The 20,654-nt window shown below is 50.1% G+C and overlaps 1 protein-coding gene across 2 annotated transcripts in view; it reads right to left on the bottom strand.

Annotated features, from left to right (window-relative positions):
• Positions 1-20,654, bottom strand: part of GSE1 (Gse1 coiled-coil protein) — a 426,514-nt gene that overhangs the window by 58,040 nt on the left and 347,820 nt on the right. For both annotated transcript variants that reach the window (XM_084812825.1, XM_084812826.1), the window contains one exon: positions 4,798-5,016. In XM_084812825.1, the coding sequence (XP_084668951.1) occupies positions 4,798-5,016 (219 nt within the window). The remainder of the gene's footprint in view (positions 1-4,797; positions 5,017-20,654) is intronic.

Here is a 20,654-nt window from a genome sequence, read left to right as displayed (position 1 = left end):
AGAGAAGAATGAAGAAGGGAGGGGGGACAGCACACAGTGGAGAAAATGGGAGTGGGGAGAGATGGAAGGGTGAGGCATCTTCTAATCTATAATGTTTCACAAATTGATTTCCCTTTAGGTGGGAGGGAAGGGGAGGCTGCTCCCATTATCCACATTGGAAACTTCAGTGATTAACGCTCTCTGCAGAAAGGACAGGCAATTTCCACCACAATACTACGTTCTCTCCCTCTGTTAAGCCTACCTTTCCTCCTTACTCAGAGCATTTTAGTGCCTGATTAGACTGGCCTGTTTCATTCTGCCCTTATCTGAGTTCCTCAAAATGTTTTTCATCTTTACAACCTCCTCTCTGCAACCTGTACCATTTTCTCTGTCTAGTGCTCAGAACCAGGAACTCTGGCTGGAGCAAGAGATGCCACAATGAAGGACTGCCTCAGAGCATGCACAGTGTGCATTTCCTTCACCTTTGAGTAAACCATAAACAGGATTTGCAAACCAGCTTCTCGGCAGGCTCGAGACCCTGCGAAGGAGAAATTAACTACCACTTGCTTTGAAACATTTTGTCCCTTTCCCCACTGCCAGACTGGCAGTAGCAGCCACCTATCCAGGTGGTGGTCAGTAGACTTCCAACAGCTGCATTTCATTCCCGGAAGCTTCCAGGTTGTTCTCTGAACTGCGAACACAGCTATTCACCCACCTTGGGAGTACAAATTTGCTCACCTGCACGGAAGCACCAAACACTGCCATGTAGCCCAGCCTTAATTGACTCACTTTCCTCTGCTCCAATTTAGATAATTGCCACGTACAACGAAACCTCTGTTTAAAGAAGCACTTTCTGAAAGGAACAGACGTGGCGAAATAACAAAGCAGCCACCATGACCCGCTGTGGTGCCAAAACAGTCTCCAAAACCTTACGCAGGAGGTGGCTGGCTTGCAGGGGACCTATGACGGGGTGGTGGAGCCATTTGCCTCCAGGCGGCCCTGTTCACACGTCCTGTAACATCAAATGAGAACGGAAGGCCCGACCAACCGTGCAGTGGCTGGCACTACAGAGGCAAGAGACTGGGACCTTACAGAGCCAGTAAGAAATCACTCTCCTGTGCCTTCCCCCTTGGGAGAAACCAAATGCTGGCTATAGGAGCTCCACGTGGGTCCATATAAGGTCAGGCTTCCGCCTGGCAACAGGTGCAGGAGGCTAAAGCCCTCATGGGACCCTCTTGCTCTCCAAGGCAACTTCCTAGGTCACCAGTGAACCTCCTGGGCTCCACATAGCTTTCTACAAGAGCAAGGGGGCAGCTCATCCTACAAATGCTCCTGCCAGGCCAGGCACAGGAGTTATTCCCCATCAATTATCATTGGGAATAAGGATGTGAAATGGAGTATGTGTTGAAGAGCACGCCCTGCACTGAAAGGGGGAAACTATCCTTTTACCTTGAGCACAACAAGGTTCTTAAAGAGACTATTTAGGGATAACTAATCTGCATTAAGCAATCTTAAATTTGCACCCCAGAAATCCAAGATGGGGTTCAGACCTTAGGAGAGGTTCAGACCATAGCTCAGTATTAAGACACATGTTTTACAGGCAGGAAGTCCTGGGTTCAATCCCTGGCATCTCCAGTTAAAAGGATCAGTTAGTGGGTGATGGGAGAAACCTGTGTGGGAGACCCTGGATAGGAACCTAGGAAGCTCCCTTTTAGTAAGTCGGTCCACTGGTCCATCTGGCCCAGTATTGTTGACAATGGCTCTCCACGGTTTCAGGCAGGAGATTTTCCTGCCCTACCTGGAGATGCCGGGAATTGAATCTGGGACCTTCTGCATGCAAAGCAGGGGCTCTACCACTGAGCTACGTCCCCTCCCATAGCTCAGAGGTAGAGCCCATATGGATACCAGTCAGCGTAGACCAGGAATAGGTAACCTTTGGGGGCCTGTGAGCACATGTGGCATTTTGAGAAATTGTCCAGGGCACCACCACAAAACGGCTGCCATGGGAGGCAAGGCTAGTTAGTCACAAAGGACAAGTAACCTGCCCAAAGTATGGGGTACAAGGCAGAGGGGAGTCTGATCTCCAATGGACTAAATAACCCTCCTGAAGCTAGTTTTCAGCTTCAACAGAAACCTCTTTCACAGAAGGCAAACTGTTTTCTCTCCCCGCCCTCCTGTTCTGCCAGCCATCTAATTCTCCACTTTCTCTTTTTCTCTCTCACTTTGAATCCTCACCCACAGATGCACTCCCTCTCAAAGGTCTTTTAAAAATAAAAAGTGGGAGGAGCAGAGCAGCTTGGCGGGCACCAAGAAAGATGTCCGCGGGCACCACGTTGGCTGCTGCCTGGTGCAGACAATGCTGGATTACATGGACAAACAGCCTGAGCTGACAGAAGGCACCTTCCTATGTTCTTTAGGCATCGTCCTGGGTTCTCTAAAGTGGCTGCTTCTCTTTGCACCTTGTTGGTGAGTAAGTGGAAACCTCTGCTATCAAGGCTTACAGATTCAAGGCAGGCAGTTGTTTAAATGGAAAGAGAAATAAAGCCCGGGGCTTGGGACACCTTGCTGTTCCTGCCTGCGCTCTCAAAAAGCCTCCCCAGCCCCCTCCAACCCCCCCTTTGCTACAAGCAGGCCTCCCTCTGCTGCTGCACTAATTCCTACCTCCCTCTCCCCCTGCTGGCTCCAAGGCATCCGCCTTCAGCCGGGCTCCTGTTAAATAGCCCATTAAAGAGAAAAATATTCAGATGTGCATTTCACCATACTGGCACCCAGCAGCCGCTGACTTTGTTATTTAGCGGGGGAGCTTTGGATGGTGAAAGAACACATTTAGGAGCCTTAGGAAAAATAAAATTTCAATGAAGCATGGCAGCAGCAATGAGGCCTATTTGCGGGGGAAAGGACGGATTCTTTCCTGCGCTCGTCTCTCGCTCAGACTTTCTCTCGGGGTACAGCAAATGATATGGCATTTGGATTACTCCGTCTGAATTGAATTTTTAAACTGCCCCCTCGAGACACGATGGTGAGGAAAGACATTAGCCCGTCAAGCAGCAGGAGGAGAGAGAACAAAATCTGACAGCTAAAAATAAAACGAGCGCTTTAGCGGGAAGAGGAAAGGGGGGGATGTCAGAGGCTGACTGTGGACAGGGGAGGGTTGGTCACATGAGCTATTGGCCAATTACCTGGGAGGCTTGGTGCTTGAGGAACACCAAGCCCAAGGCTTGCTCTGCTTCACAAAACAGTCACACTCCAGGTGATTCTTAACGCTGAACTGGGAATTCATCCCCCTAAACCTTTCCTTTCTCCCAGAACTAGGGGCAGAAGGTTCTGCTGGAAGTACACACAGCTCCGTCTCCAGACGCAAAAGAGCCAGGCTGTGGAAAAGGCCCATCTTAACAGGTTCCCAGAAAGAACCTTCCCTTCCTGTTTTCCCCTATGGGAGACTGCAAACACTGGAGAGGCAGGGGAGAAATCCATTGAGCCTTGTCTAACAAAGGACAAGCTTTTGCTTGGCATGAGGAGGGGAGGGGGGAGCAACTGAGGAAACAGGCACAAAGCAACAGTTCACAGGGAAGGATGCAAGAAAGACCATTTTCATGTGTGATTTGCTACAGCAGGTGATGATGTGTGAAAACACACCGGTCTGTAAAAATGAGGGGAAATCAGAGACAAGAGACCTTGAGAACGAGGGCGTCAAACCTTTGATAAGTGATGAAATGAGGTCATAGAACTTGATGACTGGCCAGTCTCCCACTCTCCATCAGTCAAGCTGCCTCATTTTTCATCCTTCAAACCCAACTGACAAGACCAACTCCATGTGCCCTTATTGCCACTTGACTCTCTCTCTCTCTCTCTCTCTCTCTCTCTCTCTGCCTGGTCTCCACACCTCACTTGACAGCCCTCGGCCTTGACCATCATCCACTGTAGACTCTTCTAGTTAAGTAACTTCTTGGCTCGACACAGCACCCAGTACTTTTAGTGGTGTTAAGGGATAAGCCAGTGATTATTTTATGGAAAACCACAGAGTTTTTGTGGAAGTGGAAGATGATGAGAACAAATATATGGAAGAGCTTGGAATTTCTAAAAAGGGAGCGGGAAAAAACACTTTTAAAATGATCTATTTTACTCTTTAGTTTGGCAGAACCACTCTGACTTGAGTGCCAAAGGGAGTTTGCACAGAATGTGGGAGTTCAGTTGGACCAGCAAGTGAGGATTCTGAACCGTTAGCTGAATAACCACATGTGACTTTGATATAAAAAAATGGCCTTGTCCAACAGGAACGGAAGATATAAATGTGAGGAAGCTTAAACATGAATGTTGTGCATGCTTACAGATGTCAATTTCCCCAACATATGCATGCATTATGTTGATGCACTTTCTGGTTGGAGGCCTCTGGATTTTCTCTCTCAATGGACGTGAGCAATGCTGTCTTCAATTCCGCTCACTTCTCCTCTAAATACAATCTATAACTTCCCCCACCCCACCTGGATGCACCTGTGATATGGATTTTAATACTGTGAGTGCATGTTTTGCTAGTCATTTTAAAATGTGAGTGACATTAAATATTCATTTTCTCCTTCAAATTGAGAATCAGGGATTTACAAGAGAGTGATGAAGGACAGTGAAACAGCTGAAAAATTAGGAGCACATGGCGGTGGGGGGGGACTCTGATGAAATCTGGGCAAGATCCGAGGTGCTGAGCCATTAGACTCAGGGTCTGGGGTCCCTCCCTGCCTCTGCAAAAGGTCTCCTTTCTTAGTGCCTCCTTCCGGGCTCCCCTCTACTTCCAGATCAAGGGGTCACATCCTCCCTCGCTCTTACCTCTGGGTTCCTCGGCCTGTTTGGCAAGCTTGCGCAGGGCGGCGGCAAAGCTGGAAGAGGGTGCTGACTGGACTGACAAAGTGCTGTTGGCTGCCGGGCTGCCACTGGGCACAAGGGAGCCATTGAGAGGAGAAGGGGTCAGGGGGCTGACGGTGGCGGTGGTCCGGGTCGCTGTTGAAAGCATTCCTAGAGAAGGTGACTTTGGCTCATGGCTCATGCCTGAAACAATGAAAAGAAGAATCCATGTCACTGGGAGAGAAGGAGTCAGTCACATCACCCCAGAGAGTAAAAACCTGCCACTGAAGATACATGCAGGGGGGAACAGCTGGGGCAGGACCAGGGTGAGGGGTGTAGAGATGGCACCTCTGGCTGCTCCAAATCCTTTACAACTACCCGGGAGGAGGGCCTCCAAGCGCTTCACAAGGGCAAAGCCTTGCAGCAGGGAAAATCTTGCTCATAAGGAGGGAGGATTCGTAACCCCGTCAGGTGGAAGACAGAAAGCAGGCATACAGAGAAGGGAGGAGGGAGGTATTTGTCCTGCAATATTCACACCCATATGACATCTAGAGTAGGCATTATCTCCTACCCTGTCGAGGAGAAAATGTGTTAAATTATAACTGTCATAAAATAGGGGAGGAAAAAGACAAGACTGCTCAAATAAGCGACTGCATTAGCATGTCTGCGTGTGCTTTCTGACCTGTGTTACTGGAAGGAAAAAGGGCTATGTTGGAGGTGATCAGAACAGCACACCCCAAACCCTTCTTCTGGGGTTCAAGTCACAGACACCCACCTCTCCTCTTGCAGAGCCAATCACAGGACAGAGCATCACTCTAACCCATCCCGGACCCCCTTCACACCTCCAGGCCACCACCCTGCTCTCCCAAAATGTGGTACAAGCAAATGGATCACCTAGAAGAAAGGTTCCCCTCTGGGAAAAGATGGAGCAAAGCAAGCAGGGGTGGGGGGCATCAGGGAAGTCGTTTGCCCCAGCAGAAATGGCCCTGCTGTTCTGCTCAACAAAGCTCTTGCCTGATGCTGGGCCCAGGAATTCATACAGCCACCCTCACGGTAGATCCACAGCAGGCAAATTCAGGCAGCCAGGATCCATGTGGGAGCCCCCTCAAGCCCTGAATCATATGTCAAGGCCAGCATTCCTTAACCGGGAACCCTGAGGATGTGTGGGCACTACAGCTCCCATCACTAACAGCCAGCATATGTTGGGACTACAACTCACGTGCAGGCTGGGGACGATGAGAGATGTAGTCCCAACACATCTGCAGGGGGCCGGGATGGACAAGGCAGGTCATAAGTGGTGGTTCGGGCCCACTCCAAGTGGACATACAGAACGGGGCGGGGGAAGCCAATCCTGGGTATGCACGTAAATACGTAAGTATGAGAACAGCACTTGTAAGCCAGGCATAGTGCTCCCACCCAGACCCACTTATACTTGCTGCATGGCCTACCGCAGCCTATAGCCTCAGCGGCTACCTCCCCAGAGAGAGAATTTCAACAAGATGGAAGCTCGCGATAGCTTCGTCTTCCGGCAGCTGGAATCCCTCTTTGGCTCACGAGGTTGGCTCTGGCACAGAGGGAAACAGCTCCCTCGTGTCCTTCCAGTCAGATTAGAAAAAGAACCCAAGAAGGAAACGAAACCTAAGTGGAAGGGTAAAAAGAGCCGTTTGCAGGATCTCAACCTGAGGCAAGAGAGTCTTTTTGCCATCCGGTGGGAGTTGCAAGTTGCCAGGAACGGAACTGCTTGTGCGCACAGCCCTGAACCTTTTCAGAAAAACATATCCCCAAAGAAACAGGAAAGGGGAGGGAAAAAACACAGAACAATAAATCAAAGGCTACCACAGCACAAGCATCTACAAGCACCACCCATCTCCTGCAAGGCACGTGTTAAGGAAATCAAAGCACTGACACAGTCCAGGCCTGAGGGTAGCTCATGGTTTTTCCATCTGTTTGGAAGGTGGAAGAAAAACTTAGACTGAACAGGGGCTGCCTTGAGGGTTAATTTCTGCAGAGGATTCATAGAGCATGCCAGCCGGCTCAGGTAGCTTCCCTGTGTACCCCTACGAAACAGGTCCCCTTGCGAGGCCACCTAGCGTGTTCATACTAAACCCGGCATGCAGGAAGCAGGCCCCCAACGTAGGCGGTGCCGTATGGCGTGCATTCCTTCTTGGGGATTGTGCCACCACTGGCCCCGAAATCACAACTGCACTGGTCTGCTGGGTGGACCAGCAGAGTCACCGGGTGGCTTGCAGGAGACGTCGTCGGGGCACAAGGGCCCTGGAAGAAGCTCCTTAACCATTTATCCCCAGGCTGGTGGTGGAATACTTTTGTTCTTGGGCTGCTCAGGAAAATGAATAGAAAAGGCAAGTGTGTGGGTGTTGTATGTATGCGCAAGTCTGTGCGTGCATGAGTGCATACATTTAGGTACCTGACGCGTCCCCGTATCCCCTCGACTGGCCAAACACGTGAACCAAGGGAGGCTTGGAGGTGGAAGTGGTGTGGCACTTGGGACTGCAGTTTCACAAGACTGTGAACACAGCTGGGAAAAGGTTCTTGCTGGAGGTGATGGAAGGCTACTGGGGACAGAGAAGAGACAGCAGTGGAGGCTGTAGCCAGGCAAGTGTGATTTTTCAACATGTGTGTAGATGCACCATAGAAGTGCAAAAATGGGTCTTTGCCACAGGACCTAGCAGGCTGAGCATCTCAGAATTATTAAAAAGAAGGTTTCTAGCCCTCATAGTTGTGGTGAACAGCATGAAGACATGGGCAGGCAGTGAAGAGAGGCGGCGGGCTGCTAGTGTCCTCCCTAGTCCTTTGTTTGTCCAAACAGCTTTTGGAAAGAGAACAAAATTATTCCATCGAAGCGAATACAGACATGTTTGCACAATGTATGGCCATTCACGGCAAAGAATTTGGTGGGTTGCTTTTTTAAGGCATGTGTCCTGGTTGTGCCTCTGATGGATCTCAGTCATATCAAGATTTTAAATAGGGAGCTCTCCAGCCACCCCTGCAGGAAAGCGACTTTCCCAGCTTTCATCCAAGCAGCAACTGGCCGCAGCAAGCAAGCTGCTGCTATTTTTCAGGCCGAGCAGCTGCTCAGAGGTCACACGGTCCCAGATCATCTGCAACACACAGGTTTGCCTGTGCCCATTGCAGGCCTCCTATGGGGTACAGCCAAGGAGGCTGCATCGATCCAGTGCTATGCACTGCCGGAGGAAACAGGCTGTGCATAAACGACAGATTATCGAGTGGACTTCTGGAGCCTGCAAGGAGTCAGCAAAATGAGCATGGGCTGCATGCACAGATGCTCAGCTAAAGTGAGGGGTTAGAGGGAAAGCACTCCCCCCCCCCCGTCCCCTTGGTGCTGACTTTGGCCTGTGACCACTCCCCCACCCCAGGACTACGCCTCTTGGAGCAGGAGGAGGAGCAGAAAAGGCCCCCTTGGGACTTCTGAACTCCTCAGAATCTCCCACCACCACCACTACCACCACCACACACACACACACACACACACACACACACACCTGCTACTAACGCTCTGAAACCCACCATCACATTTCCCTCTCGCTTCAAACTGTCAAAGGTGCGGGTGGTGCAGAATCAGGCAGTGGAAAACATTCTTAGAAAAGGCTGGAACTGTTTTCTCCCCGGGGAGAGACCCCTGCAAGAACTGTTCAGCCACAGCTGGTCCCTGTCACCTGCACAGTTGGAGCTGGAGCTGGGCCAGGGGGTGGGGGAAGCACATGTGTCCGGCAAAGGATCAAAGCTGCTGGAAGAGTCCCACAATTAGCACTTTTGTAATGGGCCTTCTAACTGGCACCCCCCTGCCCACATCGCTGCCCCTTCGGCCAGCTTTAAGTGGGGTTGGAGGAACCATCGCTGCCTAAGGAACGCCTCTCTGTCTGGTTTGTCCTATATCCAAAGCTGCCTGTCATCACTGCTCCTTCCTCCTCCCCTAAACCCTGCCCGGGGCATCTCTGAATATACACACACATGCTCCCCTCCCCATTTCAGTGCTCCCTCCCCTCCACAAGGTGAACAGCGTATCCTCCGCAACGCCCTCACCTTCTGTGCTCCCATAAGCAGCTCCAGATACTAGAGGAGGACGCTTGGAATCTCCTAGGCAGAGGGTGTCTCTTCCCTGCCCCCCCGCCTCCTCCCTGGCACTGTTCTACAAGCAAACCGTCCCCCTGAGTGCTCTCCACCTCACCACCCCTGAATGTCAACGCTGCAGGCTCCCACCTTTGAAAGTGGCACTGCTGATGTCGGGTCACTTAAAATAGCATTTCAAACGGGCAGCTTCATTAGCGCAGCTAAAATTAGCATCGCTCTTCAGCTTGTGTTGCAGGGAGAGGGGTGGGGGTGGATAGTCCCCCTGGCATGGGGCTGAAGCGGAAAGGCGCAGGAAGTGAGAGGGGCAGGCGGGCAAAGGGGCTCACTCGCTGCGCCTGAAGTCTCACGTTCCAAAGCAAACGGGGCAAAGAACAGCCTCTCCCAACCTGGAGCCCTCCAGATGTGTGGGATGGCAGCTCCTGTCATTCTCAGCCAGCATGGCCTTTGCTTAGAACAAGGCAGAGAAGACATATGACCTGTGCACCTTACAAGTAGGGTGACCCTTGTTGGCATTCAGATGATAAAATGGTCTTGGGAACAACCCTCACCCAACAGCCATGGCCACATCCTGACAGGTGCTCTTTTTCAAGTGTTTTCCCAGGATGCAGCCATTCTACAACCAGGGTAGGTCATTCAAAAGAGCACTTGAGCACACAGACATGAAGTCGTTTGCTTTGTGGCAACCCATGCTGCATGAAAAATGATCATGCGAAGAGGCCCACAGAAATTGCTTGTGTACAGAGCCCTGAGTATTTCTCCCCTTCCCCTCTTCACATCCATAATAAGAGTGGCGAGTATACAGGAACACTGCATTTAAGCCTCTTTGAAGGCTGATCTACGTGCCCCTTCTCTCTGTTTCTGGGATAGCAAAGCCAAATTCATCTGTCTTGCATAGCTTTGGAGGGAAAAGGACCACCTACTCTGCCAAAAAAGCCAGCACGGCAGCACAGCACAGAGACCACTAGTCTGGGATGCAGAAGAGAGCGCCATTGTGAAAGGAACAATCCAATTCTCTGATGTAAAAAACAACAACACCCCACCACACAGACAAGCTCACAGTAAGCAAGTCCTCTGATGCAGGGGCACCTTGATTCCAGGCTCATGGGCTGGCAGGTGGCAAACCGGGCCTTACAGCTAGATGCTAGAAGAACTGGGGCACCAGAGGGCCAGGCCTGGCTCTGCAGAAACAGATGCCATGTATCTGGAAGGGGATGGCTGAGAGGCCACCATCCTACCAGGCCTGTCAACAGGCAAGGAAGGATTGACGCTGCCCTCCGGGGCTGACTGAACTTTGCTGCCAGCCACTGTCACCCCTCCCTCCACCCCCTCACGACCCTGGAAGGCCCGAACTTGGCCCTTCCCTTCTGCCCTCATTATAGAAGCATTTATTAAGTCGGGTACTCTTGGCCTCCGACTGAGCTCCTGTCTACATGAGTGGCTCATGTAAATTAATTCCAATAGCAGCAGCTGGGAATAAAAGCTGCACATGGAGAATGCTGATGAAGGGAGGGCTGGACGGAGGAGCTGGGGGGGGGGGTCTCTTGCCCCATTGCTGAGCAAGGAAAGCCAGGAGCCCACCTGGAAACAGATTCGATTCCTACAGCTCTGAGGAATCTGTTCTATCCAAAAAGCAGACTGCTGCGTAAGACAGGCTCCTCTCCCTCTCTCTGTGAACACAGTCTTTGCAATAGGGCTTTGGCTGCAACCCCCTTTTTAATATAAAAAGCATATGTAGTCAGTAATGCCTTGGAGCATGTACAGAGTCTTCTCCCACACTCTTCTAACCACAACCCATCTCTCTTCCCCTGCTGTTGACACACATTGGGCTTCCACAGCGAAGAGCGAGACTTTCACAGCTCTCTCCTCTCCTACAAGATCCTCTCTCCAGTCAGGTCTCAGCTTGAGGTACGGAGGTCAGGTCAGCAACAGAGTCCTTTTACGACCAGATCCTGGATCCAAATTCAAGCCCCAACGGTTGGTGCGTCACCTAGCAGGAGCGTGGTGAGCCCCCGTTCCCAAGGCCCCTTCAAAGCTCACCTCATCAGGCAAGAAATGAGCATGCCTATTCTGCCCCGTGTTGGGAAGCCGGAGAGATGTCCCGTACTCCCACGGAGAGCAGGGGAACAGGTTGCACTGTCCGCGTGGCTCACGATGCGCGCCGAGTGTCAGGCCCTTGCCCCAGCAACCCACCCCGGCGCTTCCAGCTGGGTGCAAAAATGCCAGACTGCAAGCCAATGCTCCTCTGCAGGGGCGCTGATGGGGGCTTTTCCTGTATTCACAACCCGCTGGCACATTAGTCCACATGGCGCTGGCGCCAGGGTCTGGAGGGCCTAGGGCAATGTCCCCTTAATCCCCCCACCCGCGGTGAGTCCCCGTCCCCACCACCATGGTCGCCAGCTGCCGCTGCTGCCCCTCCTCCTCACTGATACCACTTCCTTGCTTGCCAGGCAGAGAGCCAGGGAGCAGGGAGGCAGCAGCACCGCTCCTCCTCCTCAGCATCTGGGCCGGGTGGTGAGAGGCAGGCGAACAAGCGGGTTGCGAGGGGGAGGAGGAGGAGCAAGTCCAGGGGGCTCCTGTCGGTGGGCCCTTGCTGGGGTGTTGCCCCTCAGCAGGTGCCTGACCAGGCCTACCAGCAACGCTGGCCCCAAGTCCACACGTGCCCATGCAGAGCGCCTCCACAGCGAGGCTGCTGCCTGGAAGTTGAGCTCGGGCCCATTTCCTGACACCGCCTTTAAAAGGGGGTTAGGGCCCTGAGCGAGCATGCGCACGCAAGCCTTTCCAACAACCACAAAGAGACCCACTTCCAGCGTTTGCGTCCCACCCACCCCGCAGCTCCTTTCTCAAGCTGACCCAGGGCCAGCCTTCCCACGCAGAGCTCTCGGGGGAATTGTTTTGACGGCGACATACATATCCTCGGCACACACCTATAAAAAGCCAGCTTCTTCTATTCCATTAAATATGGTATCCGTGTCCCTCCCCCTGTACTCCCCCCATGCCCAATAAACGGCTCAAGAAGCATTACTTATCAGCACTTTGCCTGCCTCCTGCGGATTCCGTAATTACTGCTGCCTTTCATCTCCAGCTCTTCCGCAGACACCAGGCTCTGGGCCTGCTACTTTGGTGCTCTGTAATTACCAGTTAATAGCTCCGATGAATTTTCTGCGGGTCCCTGTTCAAGTGCCAAATCCAGCCCTCCTTTCCCCTCGACAGCCCCCTTTGGGATAATTATACCTCGGAAAGCAGTGCTCAGCAGGACCCCCCCAGTTCAGCTGCAGGCCTGAATCCCCTAATCACCCCTTCTCGGTAATTTTTCATTACCGGAGAAAGAAATGTTTGTGAACAAATATGGGACGCCCCTGAGCCACGGGCACCCGGGGTCTCTCATCCCTGCAAAGAAGACATGTCTCCACCATTCCCTGGAAACACGCCTACCCTCAGGGGACGCTGAGCTGTTTCCCACTCCCCTAGCAGCCCTCTTTGCACGCTCATGCGCACGCAGAGACACACAGACATGATGTGCAGCTGACCCACGTGGCCTGAGACACCTCATAATATGCTCATTCTCTCCGCCACCGCCAGCCTTTTTCTTCAGCCTGGATGCTGAGCAGCTGAATCCCCAAAGTGGTCAGCCCAAGAAGAATGAACAGAGAGCAAAGTGACAGGTGCAGCCTCTTTTCGCTGAAGACCGCGTCACAAGTTGGAGGCAGGGTGCATCGGACAAAGGGAACCGGGACCACCTTTTCAGAGCCCATTTACACAGCCAAGCCTAAAACTGGTCTGCAATTATTTATTTGGCAGGAGATTAATTCACAGCTTATACCCTGGGAATTGCAATTTAAATAAGAGTATAGCCTTTCCCAACCAGGTGCCCTCCAGATGTTTTGGACTACAGCTCCCAACATTCCTGACCATTGGCTATGCAGGCTGGGGCTGATGGGAGTTGAAGTCCAAAATGTCTGGAGGGCACCAGGCTGAGGAAGGCTGGGAGAATGGTATGGTAGAAAGCCTCAGCCCCTCTACAGAACTACTATTCTTTGGCTTCCCTAGTTGGGCACCATGACAGTCAAGCAGGTTTAAAACAGTTTTAAACTGTGTGGTGCAGACATGCTTGAAGGAATGGAATTACCCCCTCCTTGAGCTTTCCCTCGCCAACTCCAAGTTCCCTCTGGTGTATGATATGCTGTGGGATACCAGTAAGGGACAAAGCATATCCTGCAGTGCAATGCTCCTGTTCTCTTTTGCTGAACAAATAGAATTTTCGTTCAAAAGAAGGAGCTCCTTATTTTTGCCGTGTTTGCAAAAGTTCAAATTTCCTGTTTCTCTTGGGACTCCTCGGACTAGGGTGGCCACTTGTGAATCATCAACAAAGAGGAGAAAAAGTGGCACACATTCACATAAAATCTGCATATGCTAATTTGCATGTCTAGATGCACATTTAGAAATGATTATTACAATTTAAACAGAAATATGCTACAGCCCACTGTAGTGCAGAAGATTATGGCCAGGTAATCTGTGTGCCTGCCTCTTCAGGCTCTTGCCCGGATGCTAACTGCTGATAGGCAACCGTTCTTATCATTCTCTTGTCTTTAAACCAGAATTGGACAGGTCTTCTGTCCAGTAGAGGATGCCTTCAAATAGAGGACTGTCCTCTTTGAAAGAGGGCACATGGCTTCCCGACTTCAGACCCTGAGGACTCAGGGTTTCATAGGTTGGGAATCCTTCCATCAGATCAACCCTCAAACAGACCGCCAGTGCAGACAATTCCCACCCCTCTACTGCGAGTCACGCAAGGTCTCTGGAACAGCTCCCTTACTGTCAGAGCACGGAATCCTTAACCTAGGCAAGAGCCTCTGCTCAAAGGAGGTTTAAGATACATCCATCCAAGACCACATCAAGTGACATTTATCTTGCGTTCCCCCCAAATCCTGATTTAACAAAGCCAGATACCAATTCCCACCCACATATAGCTCATCTTTAGGCCGAGCGGTTTCATAACGCTCAGGCAATTTGCCAACTGAAATCCTCAACTTTTCACATGCCATGTGCTGTTATATTTGCTGCTTATGTTCTTCCCCAGAAGCAGCTGCATCAAACAAGATAAAGCAATAACAATTAAAAGCTGCCCACCCGCACCAACTAGAAACCACTGCTTTTTTTTCCGGATGATTAAGTGAGACCCTTCCTCTCCCTGGAGATCCAGAAGCTCTTTCATCAGTTAAGCCTGATCTATCTTAGAAGTCCTCCAGTTGCAGAAATTGTTCTGGCCTTCTGAGTGCAAGAGACCACATATTTAAAGGAGCCTGTGGAAGGGAGGGAATAATGGAAGCTGGGAATTCAGAAAAAAATTGTAAAAGGTGAGCACATGGAAACACCAAAATGTGTCCAACCCAGGCCTGAGGGTGGTCAGACCCAGGCAACAACATTTGGGATAAGGCTTCTAATGCAAAGTCTTGAGGCTCCCACTACTGCCATATATGTTCTGTTTTTCCTTTTTTTAAAAAAAGGCATAAGATACTAGCTCTCAAGGTTGAAAATGAAAGGGTAATTTCTGCTAAAGCTACAGATATCAGCAGAGGAAGAATTTCTGGCTCCCAATATTTTCTTCTCTCCCCCAGGATTGTTCTATGACCAAAAACATGCACAAGTACATTCTGAGAAATCTCCGTATTTTACAAGCAAAATCACTTCTAATTTATCCTTCTGGCAGGATGCTTTGTGTAGCTCTTTGCTGCATTTGTGACTTTTCATTTCTTTTAATGTACCATTTTACTTTTCCTGGGGCTATTTTTCAAAACAAAGTCCCTCTTAATCAAGGCCTGGAGACGTCTGCTGTGTAGGGCAGCAGTAGAAAATCATAACTCACAAAGGTCCCAAACATTTATGACATCTGTGGATGTGTTGGCCATCTTCCCTTGCAGATAAACACTCTATTTTGTAGCACAGGTGAGCTATCAGTCTACAAAATAGATACTTGTTCACGTGTGGGTCCAGATCCAGAGCCCTGCGTGCCAATCCTCCCCAGCCCTGGTGTAGGAAACTAAGGCTGCAATCCTATACCCACTTAGCTGGGAGTAAACCTCAATGAAATCAATGGGATTTACTTCTGAGTAGATATAGAATCATAGAACAGTAGGGTTGGAAGGGGCCTATAAGACTATCGAGTCCAACCCCCTGCTCAATGCAGGGATCCAAGTCAGAGCATCCCTGACAGATGGCTGTCCAGCCTCATCTTGAATGCCTCCAGTGTGGGAGAGCCCACCACTTCCCTAGGTCATGGGTTCCATTGTCGCATTGCTCTAACAGTCAGGAAGTTTTTCCTGATGTTCAGCTGGAATCTGGCTTCCTGTCACTTGAGCCCATTATTCTGTGTCCTGCACTCTGGGATGATCAAGAAGAGATCCTGGCCTTCCTCTCTGTGGCAACCTTTCAAGGACTTGAAGAGAGCTATCCTATCTCCCCTCAGTCTTCTTTTCTCTTCTCAAGGCTAAATATGCCCAATTCTTTCAGTCTCTCCTCACTGGGCTTTGTTTCCAGTCCCCTGATCATCTTTGTTGCCCTCCTCTGAACCCTCTCCAGTTTGTCTGCATCCTTCTTAAAGTGTGGTGCCCAGAAATGGACACAGTACTCCAGATGAGGCCTAACCAGTGCTGAGTAGAGGGGAACTAGTACTTCACGTGATTTGGAAGCTATACTTCTGTTAATGCAGCCCAAAATAGCATTTGCCTTTTTTGCAGCTACATCACTTTTTTGGCTCATATTTAGCTTGTGATCTACAACAATTCCGAGATCTTTCTCGCTTGTAGTGTTGTTGAGCCAAGTATCCCCCATCTTGTAACTGTGCATTTGGTTTCTTTTTCCTAGGTGCAGAACTTGGCATTTATCCCTATTAAATTTTATTCTGTTGTTTTCTGCACAGCGCTCCAGCCTATCAAGATCACTTTGAATTTTGTTTCTGCCTTCCAGGGTATTAGCTATCCTGCCTAATTTTGTGTCAACTAAACTGGAAGGATTGGCAGTAAGGCTCCAAGCCAAGAGCGGGGACAGTAGCAACTTCAACTCAACTAAGTTCATTCCAGGACAGAAGTGCCTGCATTAGGTCACACTTGGTTCTCATAGGCAGACACAGAATCCTTGATGAAGATTTTGGTGTAACTCCAAAGCTGGCCTACTTTCACCACGAGAAACTGATTCTAACAAAAGGCATCATCTTACCTAGTTTCTCTCTCTCTCTCTCTCTCTCTTTCTTTTTTAGCACAATAACAACATCCTTCCTCTCAGTCAGCCATAGGCCAGCTTTGCAGGAGACCTTCCCTCCTGTTTGCCCAGCTCCCTTCTTTCTGCTGCTGGCCTGCCCCCCTGCCCCCCTGCCCCCTAATAACAGAAGCTCTTTTCCCTGCAATGTTATCTCAGACAGGAATAGCACTTAACTGCTTGAGGCTCCAGGCTCTCTCTCTCTCTTCCCTTCCTTCCTTCCCTCCGCGATCTGGCATGCACAAGCTCAGCCCCTCTTTGCCTCCCAAGGAACAGAATTCAATTAATCTGCCAAAGAGACACCCACCTCCAAAAAGGCAGCGTGGTGAGAGTGCTCTGCGGGCTAATCGAATCATGCCCATTCAATTAAGCCACCCAGGAAGAATGCAGAGAGATCAGCTTAGGCTGGGGAGCTGGGAGTCAGGCAATGCTTGAGAGAGAGAGAGAGAGAGAGAGAGAGAATGTCTGTGTGTGTGCAAGTGTGCTTTTAGAGAAGTGCAGTTTTGCAGCTAGAATCCCAAGCCATGGCTAATTCATGGGGGGTGGAATGGGTGGGTGTGAAGTTGGAACCTATCTAAAAGCCACACTCTCTGCAAGATCTACCCCAGCCTTTCCCAACCTGGTGTCCTCCAGATCTGTTTGGCTACAAATCTTATCATCCCCCAGCTAGTATGGCCATGCTGGCTGGGAATGATGGGGGTTGCAGTCCAACACATCTGGAGAGTTCCAGGTTGGGGAAGGCTGCCCTAATTAGTTCCATTCCATTTCTGCATCAATTTTTGACTTTAAAAAAAGAAGCCCATATTAAAATTCATGTGCATTTTTGAGTGCGTTCCTCCTAATATACACATTTTGCCCACTTTTTTGCCTAATATATGCATTTTTTTGCATGCAGTTTTCCCTTATATAATGTCTTTTTGTATTCACCCACCCAAAATATGAATTTTTGTGTGTACTTTCCCCTATTGCACTTTTGTTTGGAGAACTGTACCCCAAACTCCTGAGAAGCGTGTCCCAGTTTGCAAACCGGTTCAGGGAGTGCGAATTTGGTAAGTTTGTATCAAAATGTGGACTGAAGGAAATTCTCCCAAATTCTCAGAGACACTTCCTTCCATATACCACTTCACATGTTCCGGAGCTGATTCAGAGCCCAGATTCAACCATGGGCTGCATTTGGATCTTTCCATTGAAAGCATCTCTACCACTGTTGCGTCAGGCCAACAGGAGTTTAGTGTCAGGCCAGAGGAAAATCCCACATTTTGAGCATCATGGGGAAAACTATAGTAGACAGTGTTGATGGTTCCAGGCTTTAGGTGCTAACTCCTAAATATTTGGGCATAATGGGCTTACTAAAGGCAGCAGCTCCTTCTACTTGCTTAGGAACATCGGAAGCTGCCTTATACTGAGTCACAGAGTGACTTATACTCACAGAGAAGAAGGCCAGGATCTCTTCTTGATCATCCCAGAGTGCAGGACACGGAATAATGGACTCAAGTTACAGGAAGCCAGATTCTGGCTGAACATCAGGAAAAACTTCCTGACTGTTAGAGCAATACGACAATGGAACCAATTACCTAGGGAGGTGGTGGGCTCTCCCACACTGGAGGCATTCAAGACGAGGCTGGAGAGCCACCTGTCAGGGATGCTCTGACTTGGATTCCTGCATTGAGCGGGGACGGGGGTTGGACTCGATGGCCTTGTAGGCCCCTTCCAACCCTACTATTCTATGTTTCTATGATTCTGTGAGTCAGACCCTGGGTCCATCTAGCCCAGTACTGTCGACACTGACTGGCAGCAGTGGCTCTCCAGGGTTTCAGGTGGGGCAAATTGCCAGTTCTACCTGGAGATGCCGGCAATTGAACCTGGGACCTTGTTCATGCCAAGCTCGTGCTCCACCACAATAGCTTAATGCTATAGCTTAATGCAAGGGAATACGGGATAGGCCATTCTCCTCAGTGCAGTATCAAAACACTAGTTTATCTACACTGAAATGGCAACACAAACAATATAGAAGCAGGAGTTCCTCACAACTGAACTTGATGTAGGAGCACGCTCTTAGGTGCACCTTCAAACACCATGGCCCCAGCTAGAGTGTGTGTGTGTGCGCGTGCGCACGCGCGTGTATAGTATAGCCCCCTTGGACTCAGAGCACAAGAGATACTTACAATAGCTCTTTAATGGTGCATGGTAAAGAAGCAAGCAAGCTTCTGAGTTACACAGTACTCTTCATCAACCAGAATGAGGAAAAAATGACAAGTTCTGCAAATTCCAGTCAGCAACGCAGTGCCTTTATAGAATCTGAAATCACCAGATCTGAAGAAACAAGAAGGTCCCATCCAACCACTCTGCCCACAGCAGGATTCTCTAAACAGCCCCAAACAGGCCAAACTCATGGAATGCTCCTCATCACAGGGTATCCCTAGCAGAGAGCTGGAGAAAACGAGGCATCCCACCCCAACAAAGCAGGTAGCTCATGGTGTCAGTTAAAAAGGACATATAGTAAGAGCAGAAGAAAGTTTAGGTGTTTAAAAGCGCTAAAGACTGTTGAGATCATCAGACGCTGGCAAGATGGGAAGTGTCTTTATTTTCTGCGGTGTCTTTCTTCCTGGAGACCTGGAAGTCACTCCTGAATATCTGGTTACAGGCCAGGAAGGAGGCTTTGACCCGGACTGCCCCAGCCATCTGTGAGGGCCATAAGAAGCAACAGGCAAAACCTTCCCTTGAGAATTCCGGATGCTTCTGTAGGTCACACCTGCTCAAAAGGCAGCTGTAGTTGGCTGGACAAAGGGCAGCCTTCCCAAACAGCAAGGGAGCCAGCCACAGATGGCTCCGCCAGGCTGGTTTTTCACTTTGGACAGGCCCACACAACTCGTAACCCCATGTTCCCCAATATTTTGTGTGTGTGCTCAGGACCCCCTATCTAAAATTACTCTTTCTTTGACCTCAACCTCTTGCTCCAACCCAGTACCATCCATCTACGTCAGAGCAGCAGAACATACAAAACGTGCAGCAACAATCCCTGTGTGCACAGCCCTCTGCAACATGCAAAGGTCTTCCAGGCACTGTTCGTACCCTGCTATTAGCAGAAGAATAGGATGGGACATCTCAGAACAGGTTACCCTAAAACCACACACAAGCAACAAACATTAGAAGAGAGCAGTGTCTTCATTCCAAATGAAGTTGGGATGAGAGGGTGATCTTCCCCACAAATCCAACGGGGATCAGGAGTGTGCTGGGCCAGGTGGCACTGAATACACCCAGATTTTGGCTGGCAAGAAAGTTTCCACCTGCTTTAGGTTCCTATCCCTCTGTGGAAATTCCCCACCCCCACCCCCACCCCGCTCCTGTGGTGTTGATGCTGACTCCTGGTTAGGAAATAACATTCCCGCAACCATGCAATGCTTTGTTACTTCTGAGCTGACCGAAAGCTCAATTCTAAGGTCTTGCAAAAGAGACTTGTTAGGAGCTTAGAGCTGAGCTATCCAGCAGCCCCAGGCTTAAGCACAGTTATCCTAATCTGCTTGTAAAATGACTTGAGATATCATGAAGCGTGAAAAGGAGCTAAGCTACCTGCCAAGCACAGTTGCTCTTGGGAAAGGTTATCCTACTCAGACAATTCTGAGTTCTTCCTATAAGGTTGTATCTGGGTCGGGGGGTGGGAGTCTGAAAGAAGAGGGGTGTTTTGACCAGAGAACATCTAACCTCTGCAGTTCCACCAGGCCTCCAATGCTTCAGCCATCCATGCCCCATGAGGGGCAAGGTCTATGGGGACAGCACAGGGTTCAACACTGTGGCTTAGTCTGCTCTCGGGAGGGGCCCCAAGAGACCATCCACACCCGTCTCGGAAGAGTCAATTAATTTCCACCCCCGCTCCCGCCCTTTGTTTTTGGCCCAGCAGATGCAACGTCTTCATTAAACTGCCCGCAACCGAAATGCAAACAGATGCATTTCCAGGAAAACCACAGCCCGCCCTCAACCTTTCTATTGTAATATGCACAGCAAAACACACACAGACACAGTGCCTTTCTGTACAAGGCTGGGCTCTTTGTTCAGATAGGGCTTCTCAGTTTGCCTGGAGAACACACACCTTTCTGCTTGTTAAATCAGAAACATTTTTAGAGTTGCTGGGACCGACCCAAACTGATCCAGGACGAGACTCACAAACCAAATCTCACAGGCTTCCTTCCCTCCCTCAACCGAGACGGCTCTACTCCACCCAGCCCTCTTGCATCTGACGAAACCCCAAGATTCCACCGGTCACGTATACTTCTCACCAAACAGAAAATGAAAAATGACACATGCAACCTTGTAGAAACGCAAAGGGAGACACTGCAAACTGGTGAATCTGTCTCACCAGCGAATGGACATCCAGCCCATGTGAGCCTGTCCCTCTCCTGCTGCACCTGCCCTACCCAGGCCCTGGATTTCAGCCAGACCCTAAAACCTGTTTTCGGTGCCAGGAAGAGTCCAGCCATGGAAGG

This window comes from Heloderma suspectum, chromosome 8 (genome assembly GCF_057233095.1).
Source record: "Heloderma suspectum isolate Gila_16-S chromosome 8, 16-S_ref, whole genome shotgun sequence".
In the NCBI taxonomy this organism is placed as follows: domain Eukaryota; kingdom Metazoa; phylum Chordata; class Lepidosauria; order Squamata; family Helodermatidae; genus Heloderma; species Heloderma suspectum.
Note: the sequence above shows the minus strand (reverse complement) of the source record. Positions and strands in the feature narration are given on the sequence as shown.